The 19,025-nt window shown below is 40.3% G+C and overlaps 1 protein-coding gene across 2 annotated transcripts in view; it reads left to right on the forward strand.

Moving 5' to 3' along the window:
* METAP1D (methionyl aminopeptidase type 1D, mitochondrial) overlaps window positions 1-19,025 on the forward strand; it is a 333,044-nt gene that overhangs the window by 171,624 nt on the left and 142,395 nt on the right. For both annotated transcript variants that reach the window (XM_077448002.1, XM_077448003.1), the window contains exon 5: window positions 13,812-13,854. In XM_077448002.1, coding sequence (XP_077304128.1) covers window positions 13,812-13,854 — 43 coding nt within the window. The remainder of the gene's footprint in view (window positions 1-13,811; window positions 13,855-19,025) is intronic.

The following is a 19,025-nucleotide window of genomic DNA, read 5'->3' on the forward strand; positions in this document are numbered from 1 at the left end:
GAAGTTTAAAGCCGGATTTGGATACAAAAAGATTTCCCAAGCTTTAAACATCCCAAGGAGCACTGTGCAAGTGATCATTTTGAAATGGAAGGAGTATCAGACCACTGCAAATCTACCAAGACCTGGCCGTCCCTCTAAACTTTCAGCTCAGACAAGGAGAAGACTGATCAGAGATGCAGCCAAGAGGCCCATGATCACTCTGGATGAACTGCAGAGAACTACAGCTGAGGTGGGAGAGTCTGTCCATAGGACAACAATCAGTCGTACACTGCACAAATCTGGCCTTTATGGAAGAGTGGCAAGAAGAAAGCCATTTCTCAAAGATATCCATAAAAAGTCTCGCCTAAAGTTTGCCACAAGCCACCTGGGAGACACACCAAACATGTGGAAGAAGGTGCTCTGGTCAGATGAAACCAAAATCGAACTTTTTGCCCACAATGCAAAACGATATGTTTGGCGTAAAAGCAACACAGCTCATCACCCTCAACACACCATCCCCACTGTCAAACATGGTGGTGGCAGCATCATGGTTTGGGCCTGCTTTTCTTCAGCAGGGACAGGGAAGATGGTTAAAATTGAGGGGAAGATGGATGCAGCCAAATACAGGACCATTCTGGATGAAAACCTGTTGGAGTCTGCAAAAGACCTGAAACTGGGACGGAGATTTATCTTCCAACAAGACAATGATCCAAAACATACAGCAAAATCTACAAAGGAATGGTTCACAAATAAACGTATCCAGGTGTTAGAATGGCCAAGTCAAAGTCCAGACCTGAATCCAATCGAGAATCTGTGGAAAGAGCAGAAAACTGCTGTTCACAAATGCTCTCCATCCAACCTCACTGAGCTCGAGCTGTTTTGCAAGGAAGAATGGGCAAGAATTTCAGTCTCTCGATGTGCAAAACTGATAGAGACATACCCCAAGCGACTTGCAGCTGTAATCACAGCAAAAGGTGGCTCTACAAAGTATTAACGCAAGGGGGCCGAATAATTTTGCACGCCCCACTTTTCCTTTTTTTTTATTAGTTAAAAAAGTTTCAAAAATCCAATAGATTTCCTTCCACTTCACAATTGTGTCCCACTTGTTGGTGATTCTTCACAAAAAATAAAAATGTTATATCTTTATGTTTGAAGCCTGAAATGTGGCAAAAGGTTGAAAAATTCAAGGGGGCCGAATACTTTCGCAAGGCACTGTATAGGCGATTCACAGCAGTCAGGAACCATGTTTGCGGGCATGACAGCCCGTGTTTATTGACAATGGCAAAAGCAAAGTAAATGTCCAACATATAATGTTTCCCTCACAGGGGTTCTCTTTCAGTGATATGCACAACTGAAAATACTAGCCCACCTGGCTCTCTCTCTTTAGCAGTACCAATGCTCTTTATGCTGGTCCTCCCACCATAGGTTCTTTGAAGCCAACAGCTTCTCTCTGGCCTTAGTCCTTAGGCCATTACCTGTCTCTTGCAGACACGTGTCCTCTCGCTATCACCTGCAGCCTCCGACTCCTGGATACCTCCTGTCTCCCTTGGATGGAGCAGCCTCCAGCTAGGAGCTATGAGGTATTCCTATACCTTCATTATAAGACCCTGCTGGTCCTCCACAAAACCTGGACACAGGGTTGGAGATTCTGTCCCACCCAAGACACTATGGAATCTCCAAACTATAGAGCCCCATGCTGGAAAACCAAAACCTGGAGAGAGCTGCCAAAGCAGTTTTTTCCAGTCCACATCTATGCTCTGCAGTCCTGCACCGAGCCAAGGTGCACCACACCCTGTGTCCCCCAAACGACCAACTTTACAGTGACCGCATCTTATACTGTCACATAATATAATATCTTTACTGTATATCTACAGCCAACATTATTTAAAAAAAAAAGACAGAACAAAAGCAGGTGCTTGTGTCTACTGTACCATGATACCTTGATAATGGAGGAAACTAAACCCATTGATTTAATGGAAATTATATTGTAAGACTATGGCACAAGTCCATCCAATTAAACTGACAGGCTGGGCAAGGAGAGCATTAATCAGAGAAGCAGCTAAGAGGACCATAGTAACTCTGGAGGAGCTGCAGAGATCCATAGCTCAGATGGGAGAATCTGTCCACAGGACACCTATTAGTCGTGCACTCCACACATCTGGCCTTTATGGAAGAGTGGCAAGAAAAAAGCCATTGTTGAAAGAAAACCATAAGAAGTCCTGTTTGCAGTTTGGGAGAAGCTAAGTTGAGGACACAGCAAACATGTGGAAGAAGGTGCTCTGGTCAGATGAGACCAAAATCCAACTTTCTTGACTTAAAAGCAAAACGCTATGTGTGGTGGAAAAATATCACTGCACGTCACTCTGAACACACTATCCCCACCGTGAAACATGGTGGTGGCAGCATCATGTTGTGGGGATGCTTTTCTTCAGCAGGGACAGGGAAGCTGGTCAGAGTTGATGGGAAGATGGATGGAGCCAAATAAAGGGCAATCTTAGGTTTACCTTCAAGCAGGACAATGACCCTAAACATACAGCCAGAGCTACAATGGAATCATTTAGATCAAAACATATTCATGTGTTAGAATGGCCCAGTCAAAGTTCAGACCTAAATCCAATTAAGAATCTGTGGCAAGGCTTGAAAATTGCTGTTCAGATGCTCTCCATCCAATCTGACAGAGCTTGAGCTATTTTGCAAAGAATAATGGTCAAAAATGTTACTCTCTAGATGTGCAAAGCTGGTAGACACATCCTCAAAAAGAATTGTAACTGTAAATTCAGCAAAAAGTGGTTCTTCAAAGTATTGAAGGGGGGTTGGAAATACAAATGCATGGCACACTTTTCACATATTTATTTTAAAAAAAATGTTCAAAACCATTTATCATTTTTCTACCACTTCACAATTAGATTATGGTCTATCACATAAAATACCAATAAAATACATGTACGTTCTTGGTTGTAACATGACATCATATGGAAAATTTCAAGGGGCATGAATACTTTTTCAAGGCAGTGTGTGTGTGTGTGTGTGTGTGTGTGTGTGTGTGTGTGTGTGTGTGTGTGTGTGTATATATATATATATATATATATATATATATATATATATATATATATACTATATTACCAAGTACCACACCAATATTAATTATTAATACCTATATTACCAAGTAGGGATGCCTGCCTTTACATGAACTTTAATTGCATCCCAGGCTTGGTCCGTAGGGTTCAGTATTGAGTTGGCCCACATTTTGCATGTATGACAGCTTCAACATTCAAACATTCCCATAGACACACTCCTAAACCTTGTGGACAGCCTTCCCAGAAGAGTTGAAGCTGTTATAGCTGCAACAGGTGGGCCAACTCAATATTGAACCCTGCGGACTAAGACTGGGATGCCAATAAAGTTCATGTGCGTATAAGGGCAGTCGTCCCAATACTTTTTGGTAATATTGTATATACACACAGTATCTCACAAAAGTGAGTACACCCCTCACGTTTGTGTAAATATTTTATTATATCTTTTCATGTGACACATTAAATTTTGCTACAATGTAAAGTAGTGTGTGTAGAGCTTATATAACAATGTAAATTTGCTGTCCCCTCAAAATAACTCGACACAGCCATTAATGTCTAAACCGCTGCAACAAAACTGAGTACACCGCTAATGCCGCGTACACACGATTGGACTTTCCGGCAGACTTGCTCCAGTGGACCGGAATTCATCAGACAATTCGATTGTGTGTGGGCTCCAGCAGACTTTTTTTCCCCAAAAGTCTGACAGACCTAGAAATAAAACATGTTTCAAATCTATCCAACGGACTAAAAATCAGGAAAATGTTCGTCTGTGTGCTAGTCCTACGGACCAAATACGACGCAAGGGCAGCTATTGGCTACTGGCTATTGAACTTCCTTGTTTAATCCTGTTTACGTCATCACGTTCAAAACGAACAGACTTTTCGAATGGACTTAGTCCGGTCGTGTGTGGCCAAGTCCGATTCGGTCAGAAAGTCTGTCGGGAAGACCGTCGGACCTAGTCCGTCAAAGTCCAATCGTGTGTACGCGGCATCAGTGAAAATGTCCAAATTTTGCCCAATTTTGCCATTTTCCCTCCCAGGTGTCATGTGACTCCTTAGTGTTTCTTAATTATTTTACCTTTTATTTTAAATTTTTACACTGTTCTTAAAAAAAAAAAAAAAAAAAAAAAAAGTGCAAAGCTGGTAGAGACATGCCCAAAAAGAATTGCAGCTGTAAATGCACCGAAAAGTGGTTCTTCAAAGTATTGACTCCCGGGGGGGGGGAGGTGAATACAAATGCATGCCACACTTTTCACATATTTATTTGTAAATATTTCATTATATCTTTTCATGTGACAACGCTGAAGAAATTACACTTTGCTACAATGTAAAGTAGTGAGTGTACAGCTTGTATAACAATTAATGTCTAAACCACTGGCAACCACCCCGTGTACACCCCTGTACGCGGCATCAGTGAAAATGTCCAAATTTTTCCCAATTTGCCATTTTCCCTCCCAGGTGTCATGTGACTCGTTAGTGTTTCTTATTTATTTTACCTTTTATTTTCCATTTTTACACTGTTCTTATAAAAAAAAAAATTGTCACTTTTATTCCTATTACAAGGAATGTAAACATCCCTTGTAATAGAAAAAAAGCATGACAGGACCTCTTAAATACGAGATCTAGGGTCAAAAAGACCTCAGATCTCATATTTACACTAAAATGCAATAAAAAAATATATAAATAATTGAATATCATTAAAAAAAAAAGTCTCTATAAGAGCTATGGGCGGAAGTGACATTTTGATGTTGCTTCTGCCCTGCAATGGTATGGAGACGGGTGGGGGCCATCTTCCTCTCACTCATCTTCATACCTAACAGGACACAGGACCCGATTGCCTCTGCCGCTACCGATGGTTCCGGTAAATGTCGGAAGGCATCGGAGCGTGGCGGGAGGGGGAAGGGCCCCTCTCCCACTGCCGATAAACGTGATCTTGCAGCGAATCCGCCATAGAGGCCACTTTTATCTGAAAGCGGACCGCCCACTGAAGAAGAGGGGGTTATGGTAGCTAGCTGCCGCCATAACGATATATAACGACGGTGGGCAGTCCGTAAGTGGCTAATGGCTGTGTGTTGAGTCATTTTGAGGGGACAGCAAATTGACAGTGTTATACAAGCTGTACAGTCACTACTTTACATTTCTGCAGTGTTGCCACATGAAATGATATAATAAAACATTTAAAAAAATGTGAGGGTGTACTCACTTTTGTGAGATACAATGGGGGTTATTTACGAAAGGCAAAATCACTTTGCACTGCAACTGCACTTGGAAGTTTTGTGCAGTCGCTCTAAATCTAAGGGGTAGATCTGAAATGAGTGGAAGCTCTGCTGATTTTATCATCCAATCATGTGCACGCTAAAATGCTGTTTTTTTATTTTCCTTGCATGTACCCCTCGGATCTACAGCAACTTTACTTCCAAGTGCACTTTCAGTGGAAAGTGGATTTTCCTTTAGTAAATAACCCCCAGTGTGTGTGTGTGTATTAGCCAGTTAAATTCTGTGCATTTAGAAATAAATTTAACAAAAGCTATATTAACAAGCAACATATGTATTCATTTTATATCATTCTGGCATACTATGGGGGTTATTTACGAAAGGAAAATCCACTTTGCACTGCAAGTGCACTTGATAGTGCACTTGGAAGGGCAGTGGCTCTAAATCTAAGGGGTAGATCTGAAATGAGTGGAAGCTCTGCTGATTTTATCATCCAATCATGTGCAAGCTAAAATGCTATTTTTTATGTTCCTTGCATGTCCCCCTCGGATCTACAGCGACTGCACTTACAAGTGCACTTGCAGTGCAAAGTGGATTTTCCTTTAGTAAATAACCCCGTATGCATTGGTTAAAAGAGTATGCAAAAACATTCATGTAAGCCACTGCCTCAACTAGGTCTGATGTCACTCAGAAACCTGCACACTCTAGAAAAAAGGAAATCTGTGAAATGGCAGAAAAGTTATGTTTTTGGATTGTTGGAGGAAACTGGCACAGTCAAAGCAAACCCACACAACCACAGGGACACTATAGAAAGTCTATACAGCTAGTGTCTTTGGTGTGATACAAAGACCAGAATCCAGAGCTCCAAGGAAAGTTTTCAAATCATGTTGCCCAAAGTTGAGTGAGATCATATATTAGATCTAGGGAAGGACAGTGTTGAAGGAAAAAGGGATAAAGGGATTTGGATTCAGAGGAAGGGCAGAGGAATCTGGTAACCAGTTGCTAATTCTATAAAGAGATAATTATTACTAACAAGAACATGATATTCATATAGCCATTTAAGGTTTCATACACAATCAAAACTCAAAGCCTAAATGCTCTCTGGTGTGCTATTTTCACTAGTCCCTGAATTCATTATAGAACAGTAGGAAGAATAATGGTGCAAGGCAGTTGGTCATCCATGAACAGCCTTACTATTCAAGTTATTGAATATGAACCCAGGTTAAGTGTAATTTTTAGAAGCTATAGTCATCAGTATTTATAGGTCTAAACTGAATCTCTGACTACATTCGTCCTGAGTTGAATAGATTATTATAGTTGGTTTTTCTTCTTATTGTGCTATCGCAAGTGGCATTGTACAAAGCACTATTTATTGTAGATATATCAAGAAAGATGATACAAAACTAATGTTTTACAGACAGGTACACACAGTTGTAGCAATAAAAAAAAAAAAACAATAGGAGAATGGGATTCATCCTTCTGAGTCTACAATCTAGAGGATGTGTGCTATCTTATATTCCCCAAAAAGTGACAAGCATCACAATACAAATACTACCGATGAAACCAAAAATTATCTTACTCCGTCTAGACTCTAGAAAAAAAAATATTTTGTAAAAAGAGGAGAACTCTTATCTGTCTGCCAAAAAATTGACTTGTGCACTTCTACTACTTGGAATAATTGGATTGAATAAAAAAATAAGTGTGTGTGTGTGTATACAGTCTATCTATCTATCTAACTATCTATCTATCTAACTATCTATCTATCTAACTATCTATCTATCTATCTATCTATCTATCTATCTATCTATCTATCTATCTATCTATCTATCATATGTATATATATATATATATATATATATATATATGTGTGTGTGTGTGTGTATATATACAGTATCTCACAAAAATGGGTACACCCCTCACATTTTTGCAAATATTTTATTATATCTTTTTATGTGACAACATTGAGGAAATTACATTTTGCTACAATGTAAAGTAGTGAGTGTACAGCTTGTATAACAGTGTACATTTGCTGTCCCCTCAAAATAACTCAACACACAGCCATTAATGTCTACACCGCTAATGTCTAAAAGTGAGTACACCCCTAAGTGAAAATGTCCAAATTCTGCCCAATTAGCCATTTTTCCTCCCCAGTGTCATGTGACTTGTTAGTGTTACAAGGTCTCAGGTTTGATTAGGGAGCAGGTGTGTTAAATGTGGTGTTATCGCTCTCACTCTCTCATACTGGTCACTGGAAATTCAACATGGCACCTCGTGGCAAAGAACTCTCTGAGGATCTGAAAAAAAAAAGAATTGTTGCTCTAAATAAAGATATAAGAAGATTGCCAAGACCCTGAAACTGAGCTGTAGCCCGATGGCGAAGACCATACAGCAGTTTAGCAGGACAGGTTCCACTCAGAACAGGCCTCGTCATGGTCGACCAAAGAAGTTGAGTGCACGTGCTCAGCGTCATATCCAGAGGTTGTCTTTGGGAAATGTGCTGCCAGCATCGCTAAAGGGCTTAGGAGTTAGCCTGTCCATGCTCAAACCATATGCCACACAGTGCATCAAATTGGTCTGCATGGCTGTTGTCCCAGAAGGAAGCCTCTTCTAAAGATGATTCACAAGAAAGCCCGCAAACAGTTTGCTGAAGACAAGCAGACTAAGGACATGGATTACTGGAACCATGTCCTGTGGTGTGATGAGACCAAGATAAACTTATTTGGTTCAGATGGTGTCAAGCGTGTGTGGCGGCAACCTGGTGAGGAGTACAAAGACAAGTGTGTCTTGCCCACAGTCAAGCGTGGTGGTGGGAGTGTCATGGTCTGGGGCTGCATGAGTGCTGCCGAGTCTGCCGGAACTAGCGAGCTACAGTTTATTGAGGAAACCATGTATGCCAACATGTACTGTGACATAATGAAACAGAGCATTATCCCCTCCCTTTGGAGACTGGGCCACAGGGCAGTATTCCAACACGACCCTAAACACACCTCCAAGACGACCACTGCCTTGCTAAAGAAGCTGAGGGTAAAGGTGATGGACTAGCCAAGAATGTCTCCAGACCTAAACCCTATTGAGCATCTGTGGGGCATCCTCAATCGGAAAGATGGAGAGCGCAAGGTCTCTAACATCCACCAGCTCTGTGATGTTGTCATGGAGGAGGGAAAGAGGACTCCAGTGGCAACCTGTGAAGCTCTGGGGAACTCCATGCCCAATAGGGTTAAGGGAGTGCTGGAAAATAATGGGGGTCACACAAATTGACACACTGGGCCCAGTTTGGACATTTTCACTTAGGAGTGTACTCACTTTTATTGCCAGCAGTTTAGACATTAATGGCTGTGTGTTATAAATGTTATTTTAGGGGACAGCAAATTTACACTGTTATATAAGCTGTACACTCACTACTTTAGATTGTAGCAAAGTGTCATTTCTTCAGTGTTGTCACATGAAAAGGTATAATAAAATATTTCCAAAAATGTGAGGGGTGTACTCACTTTTGTGAAATACTGTGAGTGTGTGCATATATATATATATATATATATATATATATATATATATATATATATATAATATAATTTTTTTATTTTTTTATTTAAACAGCTTACAATCAATATTTATATCTTTTATATAGATATTACACATACATATCCCATACACGCTATCAGTTTTTTCTTCTGATTTACCAACTCAATATAATATGAGGTCAAACCTTTCAATTTGTATGCAATCAGGCAGGTCCTTGCACTATATGGTTTTGGTGAACCTGAAGAAAAAACTCAGCAGAAAAACTGATAGTGTGTATGGGGCTTTGCAATAAATAATATACTGTATACAGCGCCTTGAAAAAGTATTCACACCCCTTGAAATTTTCTACATTTTGTCAGATTACAACCAAAAACGTAAATGTATTTTATTGGGATGCTGTGATGGATCAACACAAAGTGGCACATAATTGTGAAGTGGAAGCAAAATGATTTTAAACATTTTTTTCAAATAAATATCTGAAAAGTGTGGCATGCATTTTTTTCCAGCCCCCCCCGAGTCAATAATTTGTAGAACCATCTTTCGCTGCAATTACAGCTGCAAGGCTTTTTGAGTATGTCTCTACCAGCTTTGCACATCTAGAGAATGATGTTTCTGCCCACTCTTTGCAAAATAGCTCAAGCTCTGTCAGATTGGATGGAGAGCATCTGTGAACAGCAATTTTGAAATCTTGTCACAGATTCTCAATTGGATTTAGATCTGGACTTTGACTGGGCCATTCTAACACATGAATAGGCTCTGCTCTAAAACATTCCATTGTAGCTCTGCCGGTCTCAAGTTTTTTGCAGACTCTTAACAGGTTTTCTTCTAAGATTGCCCTGTATTTGGCTCCATCTATATTCCCATCAACTCTGACCAGCTTCCCTGCCCCTGCTGGAAAAAAAAGCATTGCCATAACATGCTGCCACCACCATGTTTCACAGTAGGAATTGTGTGTTCACGGTGATGTACAGTGTTTTGCTTTTATGCCAAAAGTTCAATTTTGGTTTCATCTGACCAGAGCACCTTCTTCCACATGTTTGCTGTGTCTCCCACATGGCTTCTCGCAAAGTGCAAATGAGACTTCTTATGGCTTTCTTTCAACAATGGCTTTCTTCTTGCCACTCTTCCATAAAGGCCAGATTTGTAGAGTGCACGACTAATAGTTGACCTGTGGACAGATTCTCCCACTTAAACTGTGGATCTCTGCAGCTTCTCCAGAGTTACCATGGGCCTCTTGGCTGCTTCTCTGATTAATGCTTTCCTTGCCTGGCCTGTCTGTTTTGGTGGATGGCCATGTCTTGGTAGAGTTGCAGTTTTGCCATACTGTTTCTGTTTTCAGATGATGGAGTGAACAGTGCTCCATGAGATGTTCAAAGTTTGGGATAATTTTTTATAATCTAACCCTGCTTTAAACTTCTCCACAACTTTATCCCTGACCTGTCTGGTGTGTTCATTGCCCTTCATGATGCTGTTTGTTCACTAAGGTTTTCTAACAAATCTCTGAGGGCTTCACAGAACAGTTGTATCTATTGTTAGATTAAACTACACACAGGTATACTCTCTTTACTAATTAGGTGACATCTGAACGCAATTGGTTCCACTAGATTTTAGTTATTGGGTATCAGAGTAAAGGGGGCTGAATGCAAATGCAGACTACATTTTTCAGACATTTATTTGTAAAGAAATTGGAAAATTTTCCTTCCACTTCACAATTATGTGTCACTTTGTGTTGGTCTATCACATAAAATCCCAATATACGTTTACGTTTTTGGTTGTAACATGACAATATATATATATATATATATATATATATATATATATATATATATATATATATATATATATATATATATATGATATATATGTGTGTGCTCATAAGTTTACTCTGGCAGAATTTGGTTTCTTGGCCATTTTTCAGACAATATGAATGATAAAACAAAAACTTTTCTTTCACTCATGGTTAGTGTTTGGCTGAAGCCATTTATTATCAATTAACTGTGTTTACTCTTTTTAAATCATAATGACAACAGAAACTACCCAAATGACCTTGAGCGAAAGTTTACATACCCCAGTTCTTAATACCATGTATTGCCCCCTTTAACATCAATGACAGCTTGAAGTCTTTTGTGGTATTTGTGGATGAGGCTCTTTATCTTCCTCTTGGCAAACAGCCTCCAGTTCCTGTAAGTTCTTGGGCTGTCTTGCATGAACTTCACATTTGAGATCTCCCCAGAGTGTCTCAATGATATTGAGGTCAAGAGACTGAGATGGCCACTCCAGAAGTCACTTTATTCTGCTGTAGCCAATGACAGGTCGACTTGGCCTTGTGTTTTGGATCATTGTCATATTGGAATGTCCAAGTACATCCCATGTGCAGCTTCCTGGCTGATGAATGCAAATGTTCCGCCAGTATTTTTTTATAACATACTGCATTCATCTTGCCAACAATTTTGACCAAATTTCCTGTGCCTTTATAGCTCACACATCACCAAAACATCAGTGATCCACCTCTGTACCTTTCATCATAGGTCTTGTTGACACCTCTCCAAATGTAGCGTTTATGGTTGTGGCCAAAAAGCTCAATTTTGGTCTCATCACTCCAAATGAATTTGTGCTGGAAAGTTCAAGGCTCGTCTCTGTGCTGTTGTGTATTGTGCTGTGTATTGTAAGCGGGATACTTTGTGGCAGTTGCGTAGTAATGGCTTTGTTCTGGCGACTCAACCAAAATGGCCACGACATCATAAATTCTGCCAGGGTATGTAAACTTACGAGCACAACTGTATGTGTTAAAATGTATTTGTTCTCTCCTTCCTATTATTAGTGTCAAAAGGTTTAGGTTAATAATACTGGCAGGTGAAAGAGGTTGTGAGGGCATATGCTCTGCAAAACACTCAGTAGGCATGCCACAGGGAAGTACTAAACAAGGAGAGAAAACCACAGCACAAACACACCATCACAACTCAACTTGCTGACGTGCTGTATCCACCTGTTATCTGTCACCCTTTTGTGAGTGCAATTTTAACATTTAATTCTTTTTATTTTTTATCTTTTTACAAGTTACTACACTATGGTGTGCTGTGGTTTTCTCTCCTTACATACCAGATGGAGCACCCTCTCTGGTATATCCAGCAGCACCACATACATGGTTAGAGAAGTAGGCTGTTCATTTGTTTTTGGGCTACCCACATTACCCTCACGGGTTCCCATGCTTTCTATTCTTGCAGGGGGAAATATTACGCTGTCTCCACAGGGAGAGGTAGATGGGCCCTTAATAGAGCGTTCCATTTACAAGGTGCATGCTAGATTTGTTGCTGTTGTATTGCGGTGCCACCACTACAGCACATAGTACCAATCTAGTTAATAGCCCCTGAGAGTTAGAACCAGATATGTGTAAAAGAATGTGTGTAGTAATGTAAAAGGTAAGGAGCAGAGATTGGAATATTTATTTTCTACAGTTTTTTCTCTTTGGCTTCCATTTTAATGTATTTACTTACCACTGCAGTGTGGAGATACCTTGTGTCTTATGTCTTCTGAACATTTCCTGAATGTTCTAAAATGTAGACTAGTGTTTCTCAACCTTTTTTCAGTCAACACTACAAAATTATGAACAGTCTTGCGGCGCCCCATTCTAAAATGTAAAAAAGATTGTAATAATTTTACATAATACAGCAACATTAGGACGCCCAACATGAGAGGTGATTTATTCTTCCAAAAAATACAGTTTTACAAACTGGTGTTGACTAGTATTCCAGTGTTTCTCTTCTCCCTCAGTTTTTCTCCATCACTTAGCTAATGAGACCCCAGAGGGGATGGAGAGGGACAAGGGAGGGTCAAACAAGGATGATATACAGGCAACTGACATCCTCCTATCAACTGATGATGTAGTTGGTCGTTAGGAGGTTGGCAGCTAGATGGTTGTAATGGTGTAAAATGAAAACCTGTGGCTTTGTGTAACTAAAAGGCAGGTTTCATCCACCTACCGGCTTGTACACAATTTTGGGGCAATTTTCAGGCACTTTGCCAAGGCACCCCTGAAGAAACCTCAAGGCAACCCTGGGGGGGGGCTGCAGATCTCTCAAGAGGGTATTTATATTTAGAGGCTTAGTTTGAAAAAAAAAAAAAACTTACACAGTGTGGTATGGCTAGATAAAACAGGGGGGCTGGCAGTGACATTTTTTCTTCAAGGGGCGAGGGAATTTAAACTGGGATAATTGGCAAATATGAGGCAGCTGCTTTGGGCCCCACAACAATGACGGGGCCCAGGGCAGCTGCCCCTTTTGCCCTGCCTCTAGGTGCCTGTTTTACACAACTAGTAGCAGTTTGCTATGTTTTTCTGGGCACCGGTTTACTTCAAGACTATAATCTACCAACATATTCAGATACTTAATACGACATAATTAATCTGATTTACCTCCACCCCTAGATTGTATTCTTCCATATGGTTTGCCTGTGTTTTGTTGGTAGTCCTAGCGTATTTGTTTATGGATACATAGACAGAAATTCGAAGTGCCGTCTACAGTAAATCTGACACAGTGTAATCTCTTTTAAGTTGAAAGTAGAACTGATTGTTCCTTTAGAATAACCTTAAACTTAAATAATAATAATAAAAAAAAATAATCTAAGGTCAGTATGATAAATATAAAGAAAAAGCCATTACCTATCTACCCTATTTCCTCATTGGCGTCATATGATTTTATTCAAAAAGTACAGGTTCATTTAACTCAGATATCACCCAATTACCCCAAACAATACTTGAATTGACTGCATCATTTGAAAATGTTACATTATTTTTATTTTGGATAATTAGGAAAGTGTATAATTGGCTTTTACGTTTTTGGTACAGATTTATATGTTCGAGCTGTATTATAAAAATATCCCTCATTGTATTTAAATGAACTAATACATGGTTCAGTGTTATTGTGATAGCTGCCCAGCTTATTGTCATGGGCTTAAAATAGAAGTATACGCTATTGGTGGCTTAAATACATGTGTCATTTTCTTTTCTTTTCTTTTCTTTTTAAAGCCGACCTCTTGAGGATGGAGACATTATCAACATAGACGTCACTGTGAGTCACTTATTAACCACCTTTCATTGGCTTTACAATTAAACAAAAACGCCTGTTCCCCTTCGTGTTAAAAATAAACCGCTTGATGACGAGGTCCTTAATGAATTGCGCTGTGAATCCTTTCTCCTTCAGTCCTCCCTCATCGGCTCCTTAATAGCGTTGAAACTCAAGAACTCAATGCAACCACTGGGAAACTAGGCCTCCAATGACTTTTCCTGACGTCATTGTATGCTTCTTACAGAAGTCATTGACTTGTCAGCATATAGTTCTCTAGTGCCTAGGTCCACACCTGCTGCTCTGCTGAGACTTGTGCTACCAGGACAACTTGAACACCATACCTAGCCCCCTACTATTTTTGAAATCGATAGATATATCTACACTCTTAGTTTCATGGTGGGTTTTTTCAGATTCAGTAGGTCAATGACCAAGGATGCCTTATTGAGCATATGCCACCAATTATACCAACATTAAAATGTTCTCCAGCATCAGTAGTGGGCAGATGTACAGGTCAGTAGCTTTTGGTGCCAGAATCCTGGTGCTGAGTAATTCCACAACAGATCTGAGACATTTAGTGCAAAGGATCCCAGCACTGGAGGCAAGTTCACATGTTGTCAATGCCAGTGTGTATTCAGATTAATAGGTCACTATGCTCCCTGTGTAGTAAGCCTTATGCCAAAATGACATGCAATTACACACATGTAAACTAATGCAAATAAACACTCGCTAATACATTGGAAAGCATTAAAGCTGAGGTCAAAGGGCAACTTTTTTGCCAGCAAGTTACTTTTTTGTGTGAATGAAATAAACAACTCTGGCAAATGTTTTGCACACAGAAGTCATTAGCAATGTGCACTAAAAAATATCTTAAAATGCCCTTCCTAGCAAACCAATTACTAAGCTAATAATGATTTCCAGTAAACATTACTGCAGTGCTAAAATCAGAATACACTATATTACCAAAAGTATTGGGATGTCTACCTTTACACGCATAGGAACTTTAATGGCATCCAGTCTTAGTCTGTAGGGTTCAATATTGAGTTGGCCCACCCTTTGCACCTATAACAGCTTCAACTCTTCTGCGAAGGCTGTCCACAAGGTTTAGGAGTGTGTCTATGGGAATGTTTGACCATTCTTCCAGAAGTGCATTTGTGAGGTCAGGCACTGATGTTGAACGAAAAGGCCTGGCTCACAGTTTCTGCTCTAATTCATCTCAAAGGTGTTCTATCGGGTTGAAGTCAGGACTCTATGCAGGCCAGTCAAGGTCCTCCACCCCAAACTTGCTCATCCATATCGTAATGGGCCTTGCTTTGTGCACTGCTGCTCAGTCATGTTGGAACAGGAAGGGGCCATCCCCAAACTGTTCCCACAAAGTTGGGAGCATTAAATTCTTCAAAATGTCTTGGTATGCTGACGCCTTAAGAGTTCCCTTCGCGCCCAACCCCTGAAAAACAACCACACATCATAATCCTCCATCCACCAAATGATCAAGCTCCATAAAGACATGGATGAGCGAGTTTAGAGTGGAGGAACTTGACTGGCCTGCAGAGCCCTGACCTCAACTGGATAGAATACCTTTGCGATAAATTAGAGTGGAGACTGCGAGCCAGGCCTTTTCGCCCAACATCAGTCCCTGACCTCACAAATGCGCTTCTGGAAGAATGGTCAAACATTCACATAGACACACTCCTAAACCTTGAGGAGTGCCTTCCCAAAAGAGTTGAAGCTGTCATAGCTGCAAAGGGTGGGCCAACTCAATATTGAACCCTATGGACTAAGATTGGGATGCCATTAAAGTTCATGTACATGTAAAAGCAGTTGTTCCAATACTTTTGATATTATAGTGTATTTAGAATCCAGAGAACACTTCACAGGTTCATTGGGGGGAGTGTACTTGCTGTAGCCTGTGCCTTGTAATGTTTTCTCCCTGGGAACAGGATGGGATTGTATGTCACAGCAATACTTGAAAAAAAAAAAAAACTGAAGTACTGGGCATGGTGCTCTGTGATGCATCTCTGTAAAGGCTTAATTTTGCCTGCAGTGTAAGTCTAAGATTATGCTTATTTTAGTACATTGCGCATGTAATGCACTTAATGTGAAAGGCATAGCAACAGTGTTTTCAAGCTAATCAAAAGTCCATGATGTGCTTGTCCTATGCAGTAGTCAACAAATGCTGGATCAGCAGAATGCTGATGAATGGGATTTTCTCTGTGCATTTGCAGAAGAAGCACGGTACCAGCTGGAGAGTTTGCAACTATGAATGTAGGGCTCCTGTAGACTGAACATTGTGGATCTCCAGAGAGAGCGGAGTATAAACTTAAAGAACTTAAAAAAAACTTTATCTTAATCTTTTACAGTAAAACTAAAGGCAAAACTATTTTTTTTTAGTTTTGGCTAGTCGAGAGGAATAAGAACACCTGTTGAGTTTTTTTTTTTTTTAAATCTTATTTGATTAAACATTTGTAATACAGAAGTTACAGCTACTGTACATGAGATAGAACGCATACAAAAATAGCGAAATACAGCTCCACCAAAGTATGGTAAGTTGCATATGAAAAATCTACATGGATATACAGACACCAATGCTGACAAATAGACAGTTGAGGATACCATCACCAGAAAGCATAATGGGAGGTTAATTTCAAACAATAGGATTGTCAATTGATATATTGGGAATAATCAAACCAGTATGGTGCAGAGCAAGGATGGGGTAGAGAGTTTGCTGATGAGTAACTTTTGAAAGTAGAAGGATGAGGGAGAAATAGAAAAGCAAATGGGGGGTATGGATGGCGGGGTAGGGATAGCGGCATTCCATCATGGCTGAAGGGGCACTGAGTTAGTATCTTCCTTGACCCAATCAAGAAACTCGGAAAGGTAGCGAAGCATGACCCAATCGGTCCTAGTGTGTGAATTGTTCTTTTCCGGATGTTTCGGGTCCCTAATGGAATCAAGTGTGATCGCCCATTTCATAAGGGAGGGTGTAGAGGTCAAGTGAAGTGAAGTAAAACAAAATCCCAAATTTCCACCGGAACAGGTGTTCCTGGTGACGACCAGGGATTTCCTCACTTTGGAGGGATGTCTTCTCACCTTCCTGTTTTCGTTATGGGAGAGGAAGTGATGGAAAATCTCCCCAGTGAGACACAGATGTCAAAAACCAAAGGAGGTTATTCTCCTTCCTTACTCTATTGTTTTGCTTGCATCTATCTAGCAAGGTTACTTTGTGGTATAAGCAAGTAAACTGAAAAAAATACAAAAATAAGTTTTGCCTATAGTTCTACTTTAAACCTAGATTACCTACTCAGTACTTTCATTTTTCATCCTGGATTAGCTGCATGCAAGTAGAACTTGTGAAAAGTGATTGTAAAGTCTAATTTTTCTTTTGTTAAAAATAATAAACCTATTATACTTACCTGCCCTGGGCAATGGTTTTGCATGCAGCAGCCTGGATCCTCCTCTTCTCGGGTCCCCCTTCAGCTCTCCAGGCCCCTCTAACCTGACGGGTGCCCCCACAGCAAGCAGCTTGCTATGGTGGCACCTGAGCCAAGCTGCAGCTCTGTGTGTCCATTCAGACACGGAGCTTCTGCCTGGCCCTGCCCCCTTTCTCTCCTTATTCGCTGAGTTACTGACAGAAATGGGAGCCAATGGCGCCACACTGCTGTTTCAGCCAATGAGGAGGGGAGTACCCGGCAGCCAAGACAATCCTACAACGTGGCTGGATAGGAAGAGGGCTCGGGTAAGTATTAGGGGGGCTGATGCACACAAAAGCAGTTTTATCTTAATGCATAGAATGCATCAAGATAAAAAAAAAACTTCTGACTTTACAACCATGTTAAAACATTTCTATGGGCACATCATGCACATTCATTTTATAACCTCAGCATTGTAAGACAATACAAACAATAGTTATTTTGACAATCGAATATAAGTTTACTTGAAAAATGTTGGATTATTGCCTATCTGCTGGCCATCTTTTTTCTGGATTCCCTGCATTCTTTTCAGTTTTTTTTTTTTCCGTCGTTTACTTTTGATTTCTAAGGATGACATATCCCATGATACCTTGCTGCCTGCAAGCACTGACCCCTGTAACTCCTCTCGGCAGCTCTGTAATTCACAGGACAGGCTCTGTGAAATGTGTGACACAGCAGTGTCTATCAGCAGGGTGTAGTAAATACATGTCACAGAATTCAAGGAAGAAAATGTGTGGGGATCTTCACAAAGTAAGTTTACAAACTTCCAGATTGTTCAGAGTGATAGGAGTAGGCTTGAAATGGTGAAAATTAATATATAATTTTTACTTTTTAAAGCAGAGTTTCATTCTCATCTAAAAAAACAAAAAATACAGCAAAGGCTTTAGAAATGTCCAGTAATGTACAGATACTTATAGAAAATTGCTGTTGTTTTTTTTTTTTTTTGTTTTTTTTGCAAACCTTATTTATATTTTCCTCCCCATTCTTCTGACGGTGGCTATGAGCAGAATCCAAGGGTTGGATAAAGGCAAGTAAAGGGCGGCATGGAGTTTGGAGAGCACTGGTCTTCTCAATAACACTACTCCTTGGACCTGGATGAAGGGGTTGGCTCATATGAAACCGTTCATATGAAAAAACAAAACAAACATAAAGACCCTAATCAACTGTATTGTTACTGTATTTTGGTATGAGACCAACCTTCCTAGACTAAAGTTCTTGCATTCCTGTTATGTAACTATCTGCCCCACTACCTAAATCCCTTTCGTAACTGTATGTCATTTTATTTTCTGAATGGCTGTGACATAAAGCTTGTGAAAATGGAGGCCAGATATTCACAGTTTCCAAGCAATGCCCTATCTCTGAGGTCCCTGCAGCCAAAACCAAAGACACTGGAACATGATATGGAGGTTTATACAGTACAGTATAGTGTTAAAGTGGTAGTAAAGTATTATTTTTAACTTGTACCTACAGGTATGCCTATAATAAGGTTTACCTCTAGGTAAAATGAATATCTCCTAAACCTGCACGGTTTAGGGGATATTAACACGGCATGCAGCCAGTGACGTCACCGGTGCATGCGCTCTGAAGGAACGGCATGCGTGTGCCATGTCTTCAGAGCTCTGTGCCGTTGCCTCGATTCCTGCGTGCATGTGCAGGAGTGACGTCATCACTGCTTGCCCAATCGGAAGGCCGGAGCATTTGAACCCA

Source organism: Lithobates pipiens, unplaced genomic scaffold, assembly GCF_037356315.1.
Source record: "Lithobates pipiens isolate NorthernLeopardFrog02 unplaced genomic scaffold, aLitPip1_a1.2 Scaffold_22, whole genome shotgun sequence".
NCBI classification, from domain to species: domain Eukaryota; kingdom Metazoa; phylum Chordata; class Amphibia; order Anura; family Ranidae; genus Lithobates; species Lithobates pipiens.